The 18,537-nt window shown below is 49.9% G+C and overlaps 1 protein-coding gene and 1 pseudogene across 1 annotated transcript in view; both read right to left on the reverse strand.

Annotated features, from left to right (window-relative positions):
- Window positions 1–1,287: 1,287 nt before the first annotated feature.
- On the reverse strand, window positions 1,288–9,632 carry LOC118596749 (annotated as a pseudogene).
- Faim2 (Fas apoptotic inhibitory molecule 2) overlaps window positions 8,795–18,537 on the reverse strand; it is a 32,557-nt gene continuing 22,814 nt past the window's right edge. The window contains exon 12 of the mRNA XM_036207905.1: window positions 8,795–11,929. Within this exon, the coding sequence (XP_036063798.1) occupies window positions 11,780–11,929 (150 nt within the window). The 3' untranslated portion in view covers window positions 8,795–11,779. The remainder of the gene's footprint in view (window positions 11,930–18,537) is intronic.

The following is an 18,537-nucleotide window of genomic DNA, read 5'->3' on the forward strand; positions in this document are numbered from 1 at the left end:
TCAGCTGCTTATAAAATAATCACTCAGAGGCTTAATATTATTTACAAACTGTATGGCCTGTGGCAGGCTTCTTGCTAGCTAGCTCTTTAATCTTAAATTAACCCATTTCTATTAATCTGTTTTGCCATGTGTTCTGTGTCTTTACTGGTCTGCTGGCTCCTTGGGTGGCAGGTTGGCATTTCTTCAGACTCTGCCTTTCTCTTTCCTGTCTCTCTCCTTGGATTTCCCTCATGCCTCTAAGGTGCTTTGCCATAGGCAAAGCAGCTTTATTTATTAACCAATGGGACCACATATATTCACAGCGTACAGAAAGACAACTACCAGCCCTTCCCCTTTTCTATCTAATCAAAAAAGGTTTTAACTTTAATATATATAAATATTATTCTATATTATTAGTTTTATAATATAATATAAATAAATGAATATAATATATAAAATAAAATAAAAATATATGTAACAAACAGTTATCAAGCAAGAATTACAATTACAATATTTAGTCTATTTGTATTTGGCAAAATTAAAGATATTCTATCTATCCTATATTTATGAAACTAAGGTTTCATATGTACTTTCAAAATCTGTGGCACAGTGTACATATTTCTATTGGGAAAAGGATGAACAGAATGGCAAGGAAGACGTCCTGTGTTACTGATATTTTCTGCTTGCTTCCTAGGATCTCTGTTGCAGCTTAGGCTCCACCCTCTCAGCAGAAGGCTCCACCCTCTCACCAGAAAGCCCCACCCTCTCACCAGAAGGCCCCGCCCTCTCAGCATAAGGCCCCGCCCTCTCAGCTGAAGGCTCCACCCTCTCAGCAGGAAGCTCCACCCTCTAAGCAGAGCTTCTCCATTCCATCCTTGAACTGTAGTTGGTGAGGTTGGGTCAATTTCAGTGATGAGCCCAAGATGTCTTTCCTATTTTCCCAATGTAAAAATACTTAGTTTCTTTTTAAAGGCCTCAACCTCTTCAGCCATCATACATTTCTTTGGTACCAACTTTACACCTCTCTTTTCCTTTCATTGGGTTTTTGCTCAAATGGGTTGCTGCCTCCCTTTGCTCTTTATGGAACAAAGCAGGTTCAAATTGCTAATGCAGCAGGCTTCCTTCCTCCAGTGGCACATTCCTTTCCTGGTTTCTCAGAGGCTGCAGCCTTCCCCTCTCTGCTTCCTGACATGTGCAGGTACATTTCCTTTCCTGCTGCTTGCAGGCATCCTGCCTACAGGCCCCTTCCCTGCTGCCTCCTGCTCTGATCTGGCTCCTCTGCCGCCACTGCCGGCACTTCCACTTCATTCACCAGAGGTTGTGATTTCTGGCCTGGCGAAGAATGGTGTCCTGTTGTAGTCTTTGCATACAGGTCTGGCTTTAGTGTGATTCTCAGGTTTTCAGTAATTCTTCTTCAGGACTCTCTGGTGAATCTTCTTGGGCGGGACTTCGAGGCTCCTTGGACCTCTGGGCTTTTCAAGATTCTGCTAAGGTCTGTGTCTGTCATTGTGTACTCAAGAAAGTTATAGTTACACTTGAGGAAAGCAGCTTTGCACCAAATGCCAACAACTCATCTAACTTCTGGAAAGCACCTCCTGTCCAAATGCAGGATGTCCCACATGCCCACAGGCAGTAAGTTTCAGAATGTCCAGTTTGCTCACGTTAAGCAGAAGAACACCAGGGATGCTTCTGGAGGCCTTGATGATCCCACTACCTTCATTGTAGATGATGCAAAGTTGCCTGCGCTGGACATGATGTCAGCTTCTCCATCCTTGCCAGCTCTCATTGGCAGAGACATGGACCTTGATGATGTCATCCCAGGCCTCCTTGGTCTTCTTGTAACTTTCAACTTTATTTCCAACCATGGAAGGTGGTTCAGGAACTTCCTCAACACGATGATCTTTAACCATCACCAAAGCTAGGGAGGTTGAGGCAGCCAGGGTAGAGAGGGAATATCATTCTGGGGTTGTGTTCACTCTGTGGAGCCAATGATGTTAGGTTAGTGCAAACATGTGGCCTCATTTCCAAAGGCACCCTGGCCAGAACGGTGGGTCCCATCACCTCAAACTCTGGGAATTTGAACCACGGCTCTGCCAGTACTATCCTGGTCTTGATGACCTGCCAATTCATTGATGGCACAGGGCTGTCGTTTTTTGCACAAATTGGTGTGAACAAAGTTTATGCTATCTGGTGAAATGGGAGCCTTAAACACAGCTGGCAAAGTGACATTTTTGACAGGTGATTCCCCCTGGTCACATGGCATGGCAGGGAGAGGAGAAGACTATGCCCCACACTTCATTTTTTAAAAGATTTCTTCATTTATTATTTTATGTGTCTGTGTGAGTGTCTGAGTGTATGTGTGTGCACTGTGTGTGTGCGGGAGCCTGTGGAAGTCAGAAGAGGGTGTCAGATCCCCTGGAACTGGAGTCATAGGTGGCTGTGAGCAACTGCAGGTCCTCGGCAAGAGCAGCAAGTTCTCTTAACGACTGAGCCTTCTCTCCAGCCCCTATACATACTTCTTTTCTGGAAACACTGCAAGTTTTAAAAAACTCTTTCCCTTTCCTTTTTGCTCATAATTCTCAGTACTGTAAACTTGACTAAAAAGCAATGAGTAATATCAAAGCCACAGCCGAGTGTTGGGTTCCCTCGAAATTTCCCCCACCGTAACCTTTTAATTCAGCCTCTCTCAAAGTCTTAGGGAATGGACAAAATATTGACAAGTTCATTGCCAGAATGTAACAGGCATGGTCTATGGTCTAAATTCCCAACAGTTCTAATTTCTCATGTCCATAGTCTTTTCTGTCTACATTCTTGTCAGCATTCTGGTCTTTCGAGCTCCCAGGGTCACTCAGTAAGCCCCAGTAGAGCATCCTAAGCTTTTTTAGCCTGGTTAAACTTCACTAAATCCCTCCTGCAAAATAACCAGAAAGGCTTAGGATCCATATGGCTGTGCCGTCATAGACATGGTCTTGCTGCCACTATTGATTTTCAGTGTCAGACTTTTTGTGGCAAAGTCTCTGACATCACAGTTCAAGCTGAGAAGGCTGTATTTGACTTACTTATTTTTTGACTCACTTATTTGACTCACTGCTTCGGTGGCCTTGCCCCATGGTTAGCTCGTTCCATTTCTGTGAGCCCGAGTCGAGGCTGAATGTCATGGTGGGAGCACATCAGAGAGCATCCCACTTTGTGGCAGGCAGAAAGCAGAGAGAAAATGGAAGAGTTGGGGCAAGATCTAGCCCTGGGGCTCAGAATGCTGTCATGGGGCTTAAGGAGCGATCCTGGGAGCCCCAAAGACTAGAACGCTGACAGGGGTGTAGATGGCAAAGACCACGGATGTGAGAAACTCAACTCTGTTGGGAATTAGACAAGAGGCCATTCCTGTTACATTCTAGCAGTGTTCCCTTAAGTGCCTTCTTCCTGCATCCAGGCCTGGCCTCAAAGCTCCTGTGCACCTCAAAATGTAGCACCAACACAGGAACCTGTGGGAGGCATTTCATATTCAAACTATAGAGCACTGTGTAAATGTTGACCTGTTTCATAATTTTTTGTGGCTGATAAATATTTAATAGAATGCACACTACAGTTTGTTGAGCAGCCCTTTATTATTTAATATTTGCTTGTCCCAACTTTTACTCCTATGAACAATATTCCTGCGAACAACCCTGCTCCTCCTTGGAAATTATTTATTTAGGATAAACATCTATGCTGTGGGATGTCTTTTGGTATGCTGTGAATATGTGTTACTCAGATTGGTTGATAAATACAGCTGCACTGGCCTATGGTAGGGCAGGATAAAGTTAGGTGGGGCATCCAAGCTAATAACAAGAGATTGGAGTCTAGGGAGATGCCAGCAGCTGCCGAAGGAGCAACAAGATGCCAGCAGACCAGTAATGCCATGGTCACATGACAACATATAGATTAATAGGAATGGGGATTGAATTAAGTTGAAAGAGCTAGTTAATATAAGCTGACCCAGAGGCCATACAGTTTGTAAATAATATAAGCCTCTGTGTGTTTACTTGGGACCAAGCAGCTACAGGATACAGGTGGGAGAGATTCATCCTGACCGCAGGGGACCAAGGCAGGACCAGAGAAACTTCCAACTACACATCTAGAAATGTGATTTCTAGTCAGAGAATTAATTGTCTTTCAGAGGTTTTTCTCAAACACTGATCTGACTTGGTTACTCCTCTACTTACCCACTTTTCATGTGCCTCCTGCCAGCAGAGTTGAGGCAGGTTCTCCATAACATGTCTCTTCTGTGGGCCTAGGTCTTCACTCCCCACTCCCTTCCATATCCCATGTGTTCCAACTACACTAGGCAGCTAGCCATTCCCATGTGTGTGTGTGTGTGTGTGTGTGTGTGTGTGTGTGAGAGAGGGGGGGGGGGCATGCACATGAATCTGCAGATAACATGCACATATATAGGCCAAAGCAGGATATAGGACAGCATCCTCTCTATCAGTGGTTCTCAACCTTCCTAACTTTGCAACCCTTTAATACAGTTCCTCATGTGGTGACCCCCAACCACAAAAATTATTTTCTTTGCTGCTTCATAACTGTGATTTTGCTACCGTTATGAATTGTAATGTAAATAGCTGATATGCAGGATATCTGATATGTGACTCCCAAAGGGAGTCGTGACCCACAGGTTGAGAACCAGTGCTCTGTCTCTTTCTACCCTATTACCTTGAGACAAGATCTCTCACTGAACTGGAAGCTTACCGTCTCTGCTAGGGTGGCCAGCCAGTGAGCTCTCAGAGTCTACCTGTCTCCACCCCCAGTTCTGGTGTTTCAGGCCTGCACAACCATGTATGTACTGCATGGTTTGCTGGGGGCAGATATATATCTCACAACCAATCGGAGCAGTGCCGTTTACCTCAAAGCCATGGTGACTTGCTTGAGAGAAAGCTTATGAACCATGGAGGGCCGGTCAGAGTTTGCTTAGAGCTACTGCTAAAATCCATGGGCCGGAGAACTCTGGAGACTCACACATATCACTTCCAGCACATTCCATTGAGCAAAGAATTTGGAGCCATTGTTTTAAATGCCCCAGTTTAGCCTCCAGCTCAGCGAAATACACTCATCCCCCACCAAGACCTCCCCAGATCCCATTCCATTACAGCACAGCCTCAGGCCTGAGGTCTAGAACTACATCTAAATCAGCTCTCCTCCGGGTTGGTTTGAGAGAGATTGCTCTCAGTCTGAACTAGGAAGACACATTTTCGTGTCCCTCACATGCCACCCCACACAGCATATGATTTTGGGGACCTGCTGCCTGGCAAATGACTTCAGACTTAGTGGCCCCAAACCATGCTGTTGTAGGAATATAGCAGAATCACCGTATGGGGTAGATATCAGAATGAACAGCTGGTTTTTTTAGAAGTACTTTGACCTTGAAGAATCCCTGTGGAAAACAGTGATTGTTTTTCAGAAGGGGCTTTGCAGCCATTTCATGACTTTGCTCTGTAACACACCTGAGGCTCTTGTATTATTGTGTGTTGCACATGATACATAACAAAGGACGAGAGTCATGGAGGCATGTGATGCTCTCCTTCAGTAAGACATGTGAATTAAGATTAGGGACCTTGGTATGAGGAAATGCTTTGTATAACTTTCAATAAATAAACATTTGTACGGCTGTTTGGGGTTCAGTCCATCAGAAGAGGCTGGATCTTCCTGCTGCCACATAGGCCTTAAAATTTCAACTTGGAGTGTCTTCTTTCTTCAACCAACCTGCGCTACACGGTGCACCCCGACACCATGCCGTTTATCTGTGCTCATAGGGTCTGTGGGTTAGGAATTTGGACAGGACATAGATTTGTCCACGTGCCGGACATCTTGGACCTCAGCCCGGAAGACTCAAATGCCTGAGGCCAGAAGCAGCTGAAGTTAGAGTGCCCACTTCCAAACTGGCTTCTTCCTCCTGTGGCTGCCACCTTGGTGGGCATGGCAGGAAGGCTGAGCTGCCGCTCCTGGGAGAGTACCTGCCCATGGTCTCTCCAGCATGGTAGCCCAGGGCACTTGGACTACTTACATAATGGCTCGAGAGAGAAGAGGCAGCCAATAAAAGGCTCTAGAGGTGTTATGGCAAGGGGCAGCAAGGGCTGGCTGCTTTTGGAGGGTTTTCCCCCAGAAAAGAGAATGGAGAGAACTGGGGATGTGGGCTGGGAAGAAAGGGTCTTGACTATCTGTGGGGTGTGGGAGGGCAGAGTCCAGGAGTCAGCAAGCAGGGTTTCTGGGAATAGGCATATTTAAGATGGATAGTATATGTGAGCTGGGTCAGGCTGAGAGACTTGTCCAGCCTTACTGGCAATGGGAATGAAGTCTCTCTCAGCCATAGGGGCAGGAGTGGAGTCAGCAGCTGCCTCTAGAGGGAGTGGATAGTATAGCGGGCTGACAGTGGTCCACCTGGATATGTCCTAGTCCTAAGCCCCCATTTGTGTGCATGGGACTTCATGGAAACTGGATCTTTTTCTAGAAGGAGGATCTGGTACTGAGCCCATCATCCTCATGTGCAGCAGGCTACAGTATAGGTCCAGGCAGGAAAGAGTCCTTGGGATGAAGCAGGCAGAGACTGGAAGACGGTGGTAAAGATAACTTGCATTTGTCAGCGCCGCCCAAGGGCTCGAGCCTGCCTCAGGCCTCCACAACTGGGGTGGAACAGACTATTTCTGTCGTCTTAAGCTACCCAGTTCATGACCGTTTGTTATAGCAACCCCAGGAAACTAATGAAGACAGCCAGGGGATGAGATGAGGAGGCTGGAGGCTGTGGTGGCTGGGAGAAGCCCAAGAGTCCAGTGTTCCCTCTCCCCAGCTTAGACGGCTCCGTCCCTCCCTCCCCACCCATTCCTGCTCCATCAGAGGCCTGAGTCAGAGGTCTCCAGGTCCCCTATACTCTATCTCAGCACTGGTTCTTTCTAGGGTTCCATTAATGAACATGTACAGGCCAGACAGGGTGCTACATGCATATAATCTCAGCTCAGGGAAATAAGACTGTGAGTACAGGCCAGCCTGGGCTACACGGTGAGACTCTTGTCTCAAACAGAACAATCAAAAAACAGGAAGGAAGGAACAGAGGGAGGGAAGAAGATAAAGGAAGGAAGGAGAGAAGAAGGAAGAGAGGGAGGAGTTTCCTCAGGACTTGAGGCTATGTGGTCTCAAGCTGTTGTGTGTCCTCTGCTTCTTCGAGGCCATGGCATGCTTTGTACGCACGGGCTGCCTAATGCAAGCTACTAATGTTCGCTTCACCATCCCTGACTCCGCTACCACTTCTTTCCTGGCCCCAGATGGTTTTTCGAGACAGGGTTTCTTTGTGTAGTTTTGGTGCCTGTCGTGGAACTCACTCTGTAGACCAGGCTGGCCTTGAACTCACAGGGATCTGCCTGGCTCTGCCTCCCGAGTGCTGGGATTAAAAAAGCGTGCCACCGCCGTCCAGCCCCCAGATGAATTTTTATTGGATACTATTCCCCCTCCAGTGTGATCATGTCCCCTCCCACATACCTGGAAACACCATGACCAAAAGCAAGTTGTGGAGGCCAGGCTTTATTCAGCTTACACTTCCACATCACTGTACATCATCTAAGGAAGTCAGGGTAGGACTCAAATGGGGCAGGAGCTGATGCAGAGGCTGTGGAGGGGTGCTTACTGGCTTGCTCAGCCTGCTTTCCAGAACCCAGGACCACCAGTGCAGGGATGGCACCACTCACAAGGCCTGGGCCCTTCCCCATCAACCATTAATTAAGAAACTGGAAAAAAAAAAAAAGAAAAGAAAAGAAAAGAAAAATGGGGTTGGGGATTTAGCTCAGTGGTAGAACACTTGCCTAACAAGGCCCTGGGTTCGATCCTCTCAGCTCAAAAAAAAAAAAAAAAAAAAAAAAAGGAAAAAAAAGAAAGAGACTGCCCTAGAGGCTTGCCTACAGCCCGACCTTAGAGAGGCATTTTCTCCACCGAGGTTCCTCCTCTCTGGCTTTAATTTATGTCAAGTTGACATAAAACTATTTATCGCTTGGCCAGGCGGCGGCAGGGCACACCTTTAATCCCAGCACTGGGGACACAGAGCCTGGTCTACAGAGTGAGATCCAGGACAGGCACCAAAACTACACAGAGAAACCCTGTCCTCAAAAAACCAAAAACCAAAACCAAAAACCAAAACAAACAAAACAACTCCCCCCCAAAACCCAAAACCCCAAAACCAACCAAACAAAAACCCCCACAAACAAAACAAAACAAAAAACAAAAACAAACTATCCGTCACTCATGGGAACCTTTTGACAGATCATTAGCTGGTTTGTCTTCTGATGCCACTCCCAGTTGGTAATTTGTTCGTAAAGCTTGGGCTGGACCCTGAAACTTTTGCTTCTATTTCCTCTTATGTAAAATAAAAGGGTTGATGTAGATCTCCCCCCCATCCCCCTACCCCCCCTCTCAAACGGAGCTTCTGCCCATGTGCTGTAAGCTGTGTGGCTCTGGGGTACACAAAACAACGCCCCCCCCCACCAGCTCGAGTTTTATAGGTTCAAAGCTGCGGCTTTGGGGGATGCCTGGATACTCCACTTACAGGAAACACTTTTGCTCAAAACAAGGAAGGCTCCTCTACCAGAAGTGCCCGGATCTCACAGACCAGGCAAGTTTGGGTCTGTCTGCAGAAGGCTCTCAGGAAAGGGTGCACTGAGCAGGAGGACCCCTCCTCACCTTTCCCCTTGAAATTAAAGATGGGAATTATAGCGAGCTTCTGCATGAAAGCTACATTCCACTGCTGAGTGACACTTCACACACTCTACAAAAGCCGGTTGAGGCCACAAGCAAACAGTTCAGGTGTCTTAGTAAATGCTTTTATTCTCATTTCCAATCAGTCACACGTCCTGAGCAGGTGAAGTCAGAGAAGGGTACACGGAGGGGGGGCTGGGGAGCCCGTGGGGACTGAGGCCAAAAGGGCAGCAGTGTCTGGGTGTGTGGCAAACAGATCTCTGTCCTCTGACACTTGGAGGAAAAACTCGCCGCTATCACCAGGGATGGATTCTTTCTCTGAAAAGCCAGACTCTGCTTTTCCTCTAACAGCCAGAAGGGGGCAGCAAGGTTCTTGTGGAAAATTCCCAACTTGCTACCCCATCTCAACCTTTTGGAATAGGGTGCTTGAGGGACCCTGACTCCCACAGGAGAAAGGGTATGGAATGGAAGAACCAAGATTCTTAATCTTGTGGCTTCCTCGGGCTCTACCGAAAGAGCTGTACACGGACCCAGGAGTTGGTGTGGGGAGTGAGGGATTTAATGTGACTCCCTCCTGGGACCTCCTCGTCTGTCACCATACCTCAGAGGACTTTGTGCCTCTCATCACAGATAGGTTCCTGGCTCCCTCTAACCTTATGAAATTCAACCTACCCCGCCATAGGTCCGGCCCCACCCAAGCTAAAAATGTGAGGCCAGTGGGAGTCCTTCCTCCTTCCGCACCTGCCCAGCTTCGGTTTCTTATAATCCCACATTCTTCATAATCCTGCATTCTTGTTCCTGCCCTTCCTCCTGCCAAGACCCACCCAGGTGTTCCTGGGCCTCTTCACTGCTCCATCAAGGGTCGACACCAAGGCTTTCTCTGGCCCCACTGCCCGTTCAGCGGCGGGCTGGATGGCAGGCCTCCCCACCTCCACAGCCATCTTTGAGATCCCTGTGACTGGTGCTCGGGTCACATTATTTATGGTTGAGGGCTTGCCCCTCCCCCCAAATTTTTTGGAACTTCGCCTTGGAAAAATTTCTCAATCCTCAGTCTCTGCATTATCCCAGAAGAGGAGGACTTGGACAAGTGGATTCTGGGAAACTGGCCAGTGTGAGGGTGGCAGGTCAGTGTGGGAGGGGCTTTAAACCTTTCTAGAACTGAAGCCAGAGATTAGGAGAGGCACTCCAGGTGAGGAACTAGAGGAGGAAATCAGTGGAAGTGTCTTGGTGCCTCTCCCTGCCCCACATTGGCACTAGTTGGGGACAAAACATAAGTCTGTGGGCAGCCAGGCCAGATCAGAAGCCAGGAATCCTGCCTCCCAGCTGACTTCCGGGGAGTGAAAACCTCAGTTCAGCATCTTGGAGTGCCAGGCTGGGTGACATGGGGGATGGGGGATGGATAACAAACCCCTAGAGATGCCAGGGCTTGACCACCCACATCTCCGGGCTCCACAAGTCTCAAATCCAGCCCTGACTCACACTGGAGGGATCCCTGAATGAAGCAGCTGAGGGCTGACCCCCAGGTTTGCTAGATGACAATGACAATGGACTTATCACCAAGCCTTTCTGAGCCATTGCCTCTGCAACGGGGCTATGCTGATCACTGTCGCAGGACTCCATTTCTGGCCTGCAGCAGTGGGCTCCTTTGGACCAAGACTCACCCCAACTGCCCCCACAGACCACGCCCCTCCGGTTCTTGCTTATTTCCCTTCTCAGATATCCAAATGCCTCTGCACTGGTTCTTGAAGGCTGCAAGTAGGAAGGGGCAGGGCAGGAATGGATAAGCTACCTGGTCCCCTTTCCTGGGGACAGACAGAGCCCCTACAGCCACAGAGCCTCCTAGCCTCCACCCGGTAACTTTCCACGGGCCTACAGCTGGCCATGTGTATATGTGGGCTGCATGCTGCCCCAGGTGTGGCCCCCTGGTCCCCCCTCCAGCAGGCACTCAGCCAGGGCAGGGTGGCTGACGCACACACTCAGCCTGAGATCCCAGCCTCCTGGAGGCCGATAAGGAGCTCTGGCCTCAGCACATGGGACAGGCTCAAGGGACTGGCCCTGGCCATGACCATTAGCTGGGCAGCTTCCAAATTACAGAGATGTGGAGATAAGGGCCAAGGGTCCAGGGACTCTGGGCTGAGTGGCCAGGGAGGCTGGGGGAAGGGACATGGGTGCCTCAACTTCCAGGGCCCTCAGGAGGCCTGGCTGGAGATAAGACAGGATGTAGCAGAAGATGGGAAAGACTTAGGAAATAGGTGTGGAAGGCTGGAGTAGAGGCCAGCCCCTGGTAAGGGCTGGTCCAGCAACTAGAATGGCTTCCACCAGGCTCTCCCCCCTCACTTCCCCCTCAGGCCTGTGGGAACAGTACAGGGTGGGAAGAAAGATGGGTTGTCAGTCCTGCATCCCCACATGCCTCCCAGTGGATGCAGTGTGATGGATTGCCCCTCTCCAGTCCTCCTAGACAGCTCTCTTGCCATCCCCTGCCTGGGAGTTCAGGACAGGTCCACACTTAGGCACCCCCCTCATCCTATGACACAGAAGGGTAAACTGAGGCAAGTAATGGAAGCATTCCACTCCTTTCATATTGTCCAGGACCCTAGAACAAGCTCCTGGTCCTAACAGCTGAGAGAGGAACAGCCTGGGACAGCTTTGCCCCCGACAGCGCAGTGCCCTGTCCCCATGTCCCAGACATTTCCCTCAGCCTTTTTCCTTACAAATTGTGGTTGCTCAACCTGAAAGAGAAAGTGAAACCCCGAAAGACTCAGTGGGGTCACAGTCTCAGCCAGGTTTTCTGGGGTCTCCTTCCCATCTCTGAGGGGCTTCCTCCTACTCATTCCCCGGGTCTGCAAATCCAGAAGTGCCCTCTGCCTTGACTGTCCCATTTGGAAGATGTAATTGGGTGCCGGGGCACCACGGGGGGATGCTGTGGCCTCAGGTCTGTAGGGCCCCAAGGATGGCATATGTACAAGCCGCAGAGGGCAAGGTGGGGGCTGGCTGCAGCGCGTTTATGTCTGGTTTGCAGGAGCACAGAGAGGGTCACAGGACAGGGAAGGGATATTCTCCGGAGGAAGGCAGGGATAGGGAGGGCTCCTCATTCCCGACTGGTGCCAAAAAGCTGCAGGAGGAAGGTGAAGATATAGATAATGTCTAAATAAATGTTGAGGGCGCCAAAAATATACTCCTCGGGACTCAGTGAGTGGCGGCGGTTCCCCATGAGCAGCTGAGTGTCAAGAGCCAGGAACTGGAAGAGAAGAAAGAGCAAGAAGTCAGACTTCCAGTCAGGGTGGACACTAAGGGGCTGAGCTGCTGGCTTTATTTCCTGGTGGGCTAGTGACTGTCCTGCTACAGCCCAGAGGTCAGAATTTTCCCAACACCTCCCACCCTTAATGATATCCAGCACCTATTTACTGAGCATTTATTTTGTTCCAACAGGGGTACAGCGGAGAGTTAGGGTCCCTGCCCTCTGAAGCTAAAGTCTGGGAGTGTGTGTGTGTGTGTGTGTGTGTGTGTGTGTGTGTGTGTAGTGAGATGAGAGTAATACAAATCGCTTTCTGGCAGTGCTGAGGGTTAACTTGGAATCATCTGTCCTGGGTGAGCTTGGCAGCTTAGGCGGGCTTCCTGAAGCAGGGAGCTTTCTAGTCCAGACGATCTTCATGTTATCCCAGGCCCTGCTCCACATTTGAGGGTAAATGCCCACTTCAGGTAGTCCAGGAGCTTTACAGACATCAGCTCCTTCCAGGAGAATTGCTATCACTAGAGGAAACTGAGGCCAGAGATGTTAACTATTGATTTAAATTTACTCATGTGGGGAAATGGTGAACTCGGTATTTGAGCAGGCTGGCTCCAGGTAGCACCCACATACCTAACCATTCCACTCTGTTGCTCTCCACAGCATCCAGGATTATTGTATCTCCTGTCTTTCCAGCGGAACCTTCTGGGCCTAACCGATGACTGTACACAGATTGCCTTAGCCACAGCTCCCTCTGTCTGCAAGCACCCCTGCCAACCTTTCCCATTGTCCACAGAGACTCCGCCCCCCTCCCTCAGAGCTTTCCTCTGGGTTCAATCTTGGCAGCAGAAACCCCTTGCAAGCAGCCTATGACATCAGGCAGGTAGGGACATCTTTTGGAGGATAGAGGCCTCAAAGTCTCCCAGTGTCTGAAAGGGGAAGAACCGACCCCCCACAGACTGAGATTTCTTTAGATTCATGCATGTTCTGTTCTCTTTCATCAGGTGTATGTGGAAGGCCTGTGTTCCTGGGTTCCTCACACACCATCACACACACACACACACACACACACACACACACACACACACACACGCACACACACGCACGCACAGAGTAACAAATGCATGCCAGGGACGAAGAGTTAGAAACCATAGGGACACGAATCTGTGTGCTTTGGCGAGACTCACTGCTTAATGGGGTGGGGGAGAGCTTCCAGATAGTTACGGGAAAGCCGGGTCCTTGCTATAATTAGGGCTGTGGAGTAAGAGCTTTTGCTTGTTCAAGAGGAAGGTGTCCTAGGAGGGACATGTTACCTGGGGTGTGAAGAAGCTGGGCTTTGGCTAGACTGGGCAGACTTTAGAGACCTGCTGTGAACAGTGAGGAATTAGGTGCATGGGAGCATTGTGGGGAGGGAGGTGACAGAGGGGTTGTTACCTGACCTTGAAGCGGCTGCTTGCCCACAGGATGTCCCAACCCCTTTCCTGCACCCCATCCAAGAACCCCTCCACTCCCACGACCCAGACTCCTGGGAGTTGTTTTAGATGTAGGCCATAGGGAACCAACCCTGGGAGGTACATCTGGCACTGCCCTCCATGCTGATGCCACAAAACACAGGGGCCAGAGACTCCAACAGGGAACAAATCCAGCACACGGTACACAAGGTGGGTCACCCTTGAAGGTGTAGCGGAGGAGGGTGGTTCTGAGCTCAGTCTTGAGTGCTCCCTGACTTGGAAACTCTGTCCTGCCACTCACGCAGTCAGGAGAATGAGCAAGATGCCTCCTCTTGGCCTGTGAGCCCCTAGCTGTGAAGGGAGATGAGGGCGCTTGCCTCACCAGGCCGTTGTGAGACTGTGATAACCATACTGTGTGTGAGACACCGGGGCCACAGCCTGCGCCTAATGAATGGTAGCTGCTACTGGGTCTCTTCTGCTGCAACTGTGGGAGCAGCGTCCTCCCAAGAATAGGCAGACACAGCTAATGAGACTCAGGTGGCTCCCACATCACATCGGGGAGGCAGAGAGATTCTGAGGGGAATCCGCACAGCTTTAACAGAAGGAAAATGGGAGCCGTGGTAAGGGTTGGGGGGACCCTGTGTGCAAGGATCAGGCCCCCCAAGCGAGCACAGCAGCATTAAGGGCAGCCCCTCCCCACAACCCCCAGACACAGACTGAAGCTGGCAGGCTGGGGTTTGAGTCCTTTGCTCCGTGTTTCGGGAGTCAACTTAGCCGTGTGACCTCAGCGCCCTCATTGTACAAAACAGGATGGCCAGGAGGGCCACGCCGCCCCTGACTGCAGAGGCGTTGGCCACCATTATTCTTCACTATCGTTTCACTCTGTTCTACTTGGCAGAAGGAAATTTGGCTTCCCAAGTGAAATTTCCTCGGCAAAGAGAACAAGCAAGCGGGGGAGTCGGGTGAGGGAGCTCACATGCTGCAGGCAGGCTGTTTAGCAGGCTCGGCTGCCCGGCAGAAGTTAATAAATCGCTGAGTTGGCTTATCAATCAACAGCGCTTGGTTGATTTCCCAGAGCCTGGTCACCCCTGGGTGAGCTCATGAAATAGAATCTTTCAACCTAGAAGGCTTGGACCTGATCAGGTTTGGGGGTGCCCTTCCAAGGAACACCCACCCAGGGGCCTCCCGGGACAGGTGTGGGTGTGGGATGACTGACCGCTGCTCCTGCACTTGGCCCCTAGTTCTGGATGCTCACCCCAATGGTGCTAGCTGGGGTGACCTGTCCCGAAGGGGTTGCCGTCCACTGCTGCAGCCTCGTGCCAGAGAGCCAGTTGGGAGCTTTTTACTTCTTTGTGTTCACTCAGATTTACTGAGCACCTACTGTGTTCCAGGGAACTTGTCCTCAAAGAACTGGCAGTTAAATGAGGACAACAAACATCCTCAGAACTCCGTTATAAAGCCAGCAAGACCGCTCGGCACATAAGGGCCCTTGCTATTAAGCCTGGTGGCCTGAATTTGAGCTCTAGAACCCACACGGTGGAGAGAAGTGACTTCTGTAAGTTGCCCCCTAATCTCCACACACACACACACATTGTGGTATGCACTTGCTCAAGCACAGATACAAACAAATGTAAAATGATTTTTAAAATTCCATTGTAAGTCTGCATTACGAGGTGGGGAAAGCATCGCCCTGGTAACTGAGCCAACAGCAGGTTACTTTGTTTACAGTTAACACACTAGTTGCAAACTAAGGTCAACTGTTGACACCTGGAAAGGTAACGCCAGTCAAGTTAGAGGCCAGCTGAACACAGGACTCTGCGGGAAGGGGTGGCATGGGGTCAGAGGCAGTGCAGGGCTAGACTATGAATAATGTATGTCGAGTGTGTGACAGTCCTTGTACATGCTAAAATGTTAGCTCAACTCACTGTCCCATGTGCACTGGCATGTGGGCACCGTCACTCTGTAGCCTATGAGGCCAGGGGTCTTAGAGAGGAATGTAGCTTGCTGATGGCCGCTTCTCTAGTGCTGGAACCTGACCCTCACCCCTGTTCTGGTGGAGCTGGGGCAGAGTAGGCTTATGTGTGTGGATCCTGGGCTAGTCCCCCACTCAGCAGGGCCGCATCTACACCAGCGGTTCTCAACCTTCCTGACGCTGTGACCCTTTAAGACAGTTCCTCATGTTGCGATGACCCTCAACCATAAAGTTATTTTCATTGCTACTTCATAACTGTAATTTTGCTTAATGTATTTCTGTTAATGAATCATAATATAAATATCTGATCTGCAGCCCCTGTGAAAGGATTGTTCAACCTTCCCAAAGGGGTCATGACCCACAGACTGAGAAACATTGATCTACACAGACGCTAGCCTGACCCTGCTACACTGGGAATTAAGCTTACATCTGTTGTTTGTCCCTCCCTCAAACACGGCTCACGCATCATGGTGAGGCCATCAGCAGACAAGGGATGAATATAAAAAGCTGGGGCTGCAATGTGTTGAACCAGCATAAAAAGGAACTCGTGGCCCAGGTCTCCCCTACAGAAATGGCAGCGCAGGGCAGGAGTGGGGAGCCCTGGGCCCTCCTTGCAGGACGGGTTGTAACAGAGCTTTACTGGAAACCACCCAGTCTGTTGACAGGGGCCAGTTAACGAAACTGACGCAGTACTGAGGCGGAAACGTCTCTGATATCTGCTACCATGAGAAGAAAGCAAGCCACAGAAAAGTCCTTATCACATGTGTGACCCAAAAGCCTACAAACAAGCATGTCTATAGAACAGTCTAGAAAGAGAGCAACTGCCCTTCATGGTCACCTCTGGGGAAGGTAAGGAGTGTGGCCAAAATGTATGTTTCATTCATATTTAAGACTTTCAAAAGTTGAAACCCAGGAGCAGATGTATTCCTATATTGTGAAGTATGACTTATATACAGGATTAAAATAGCACAAGATGAGCTTGTGACTGTTTTTAAATATGTAAGCCTCTGTGACAAATGCCACATTACTGTCCTCATCATTGGTTGACGGGACTGAAACACAGAGTATAACCAACTTGCCCTCATCACACAGCCAAGAGGATAGCTCAAGTCTGCTGATCCCCAATGCCAGGAGAAGCAATGTGGACTGCATGCATGCTGGTGTGTGTATGTGCATGTGTGTGCAAATGTGCGCGTGCGTATGGTATAAGAATAACATAAGAAGAGATGCAGACATCACCTTTGCTCAGAGATACACAGGCTTCCTAGCTGGATGGTGCAGAAAACTGAGCCCCTCTGGTGCTCTGTCCCCTCCTTTAGAAGTAGAGGGTGGGTTGGGGAGTTAGCTCAGTGGTAGAGTGCTTGCCTAGCAAGCGCAAGGCCCTGGGTTCAATCCTCAGCTCCACATACAAAAAAAAAAAAAAAAGAAAGAAAGAAAGAAAGAAAGAAAAGAACTAGAGGGTGACTTTGGCCTTTAGGATGTTCCCCCTACCCACTTTCTCTTTAAGACAGGATCTTGATATGTAGGCCAGGCTGGCCTCCAAATCTCAATTCTCCTGCTTCTTAACTCCTGAGTGCTGGCGTTACAAGTGTGCACAGCCACCCCTGGAGTGCTTTGGATTCCCAAGAAAAGAAGCTGCCAGGGGCTGTGGGTCAGGCTCAGCTCATAAAAGTAAAGAGAAAGCTTGAGGATTGGAGTTTGGATTCCCAGCACAAACATAAAAGCTGTGCATGTCATGTATTTGGAATCCCAAGTGCTGGGAAGGAAGAGACGGGCAGATCCCCTGGAGCTAGCCAATCAGTACTGGTGAGCTAGTTCCAAGTTCAGTGAGAGACAGAGAACAATTAAGATTGTTGTCTACCCTGACTTCTGGCTCCACACTCATGGGCACACACAGGCATGCACACACTCACACAAACACACACATACACTGCACACACATAAAAAAGGAAGAGGCTGGCCTGTCAAGAACCTGGGAGGACTGGCTGCAGGTATGTGGGCCAGAAGGGAAGTGAGGACAGGCTGATGAGTGGAGGCCTGGGCCCCATTTGTTGCCTGATACCAAAGGAAGTCTCTTCTCTGACTAGGGTATCAGAAGTATCAAAGGCCACACACAACCTGGAGGAACAGGGCACAGCAGGACTTGCAGCCAGCAGGTCTGGCTCGGGAAGCATTGTCTCAATGTGTGTGAAAGTGACTGCACCAGAGAAGGCTAGACCCCTGTGCTCGAGAGCACAGGCTGGGAGACCTCAAAGCACAGCTCTGACCTTGGGCAGCCTACTGTTCCCCTCAGGTAAGGGTTTTAATAACTGGCCACATACCCTGCCCCTCCTAAGCGCTATACATCATCAACTCATTTTAAAGTCACCCTAAGGGGTGGGTTCTGTCGCCGGCCCCACTTAGAGAAGAAACTGAAGCAGAGAGAGAGATGTTCCCTAACGGGAGCAGCGCACACAGCTGGAACTCGGCATAGATGCACTCCAAACGTGGTGCCCTGGCTCCCAAGCCCTGCCCTAACGTGAGAATGATGGTCAAGGCTGCCACGTGCCAAGTGCTAAGTTTCTTTTTATTTCCATTGTACATGACCTTCACAATAGACTTGTGCATGTACAGAAAATTAGCTCCATTTTATAGACAGAGAGGTCCAAGGTCAAAGCTTGCCAAACGTCATACTGCGGTCAAGATGAGCAAGGCCTTGGATGTGGCTTGGTGGGGGTGTGTGTTCCTTCCGGTCAGGAGAAGGGCTTCCCCTCTCTACATGCCCATTGGCCCTTCCCATTATGCCTGCTTGGCTCTGCCGTGGACCCAAGAGTTGGGATTCCTCTCTCGGAGCGCTGCCCTACAGGGAGGTCTCTTGCCTAGCCACCCTGGCCCTCCCCTTGGGGACAGGGATTCCCCTCCCCTCCCCTGGCAGGCAGCTGTGACCATTCAGGTGTGATGAGGGAGGATTAGACTCTCAGGAGGGGAGACTATGGTGATGACCAGGAAGTAGACCCCAGGACAGGCAGCTTACCACACCCTCCCCCTACCTCTGAGCCAGCCGCCAGCTTTCACACGGCTTGGGGGAGATAGTATCTCCTCTACCAGAAGAAGGTAACAGGAAGGAAAGTCCTCACATATTTTTGAGGCTTATAAACCCCTCAGAACAAGAGGATATGAGTTTTGACAACCTTGGGCCCGTGGATCTGGTTTTTACT

This window comes from Onychomys torridus, chromosome 16 (assembly GCF_903995425.1).
Source record: "Onychomys torridus chromosome 16, mOncTor1.1, whole genome shotgun sequence".
NCBI lineage: Eukaryota > Metazoa > Chordata > Mammalia > Rodentia > Cricetidae > Onychomys > Onychomys torridus.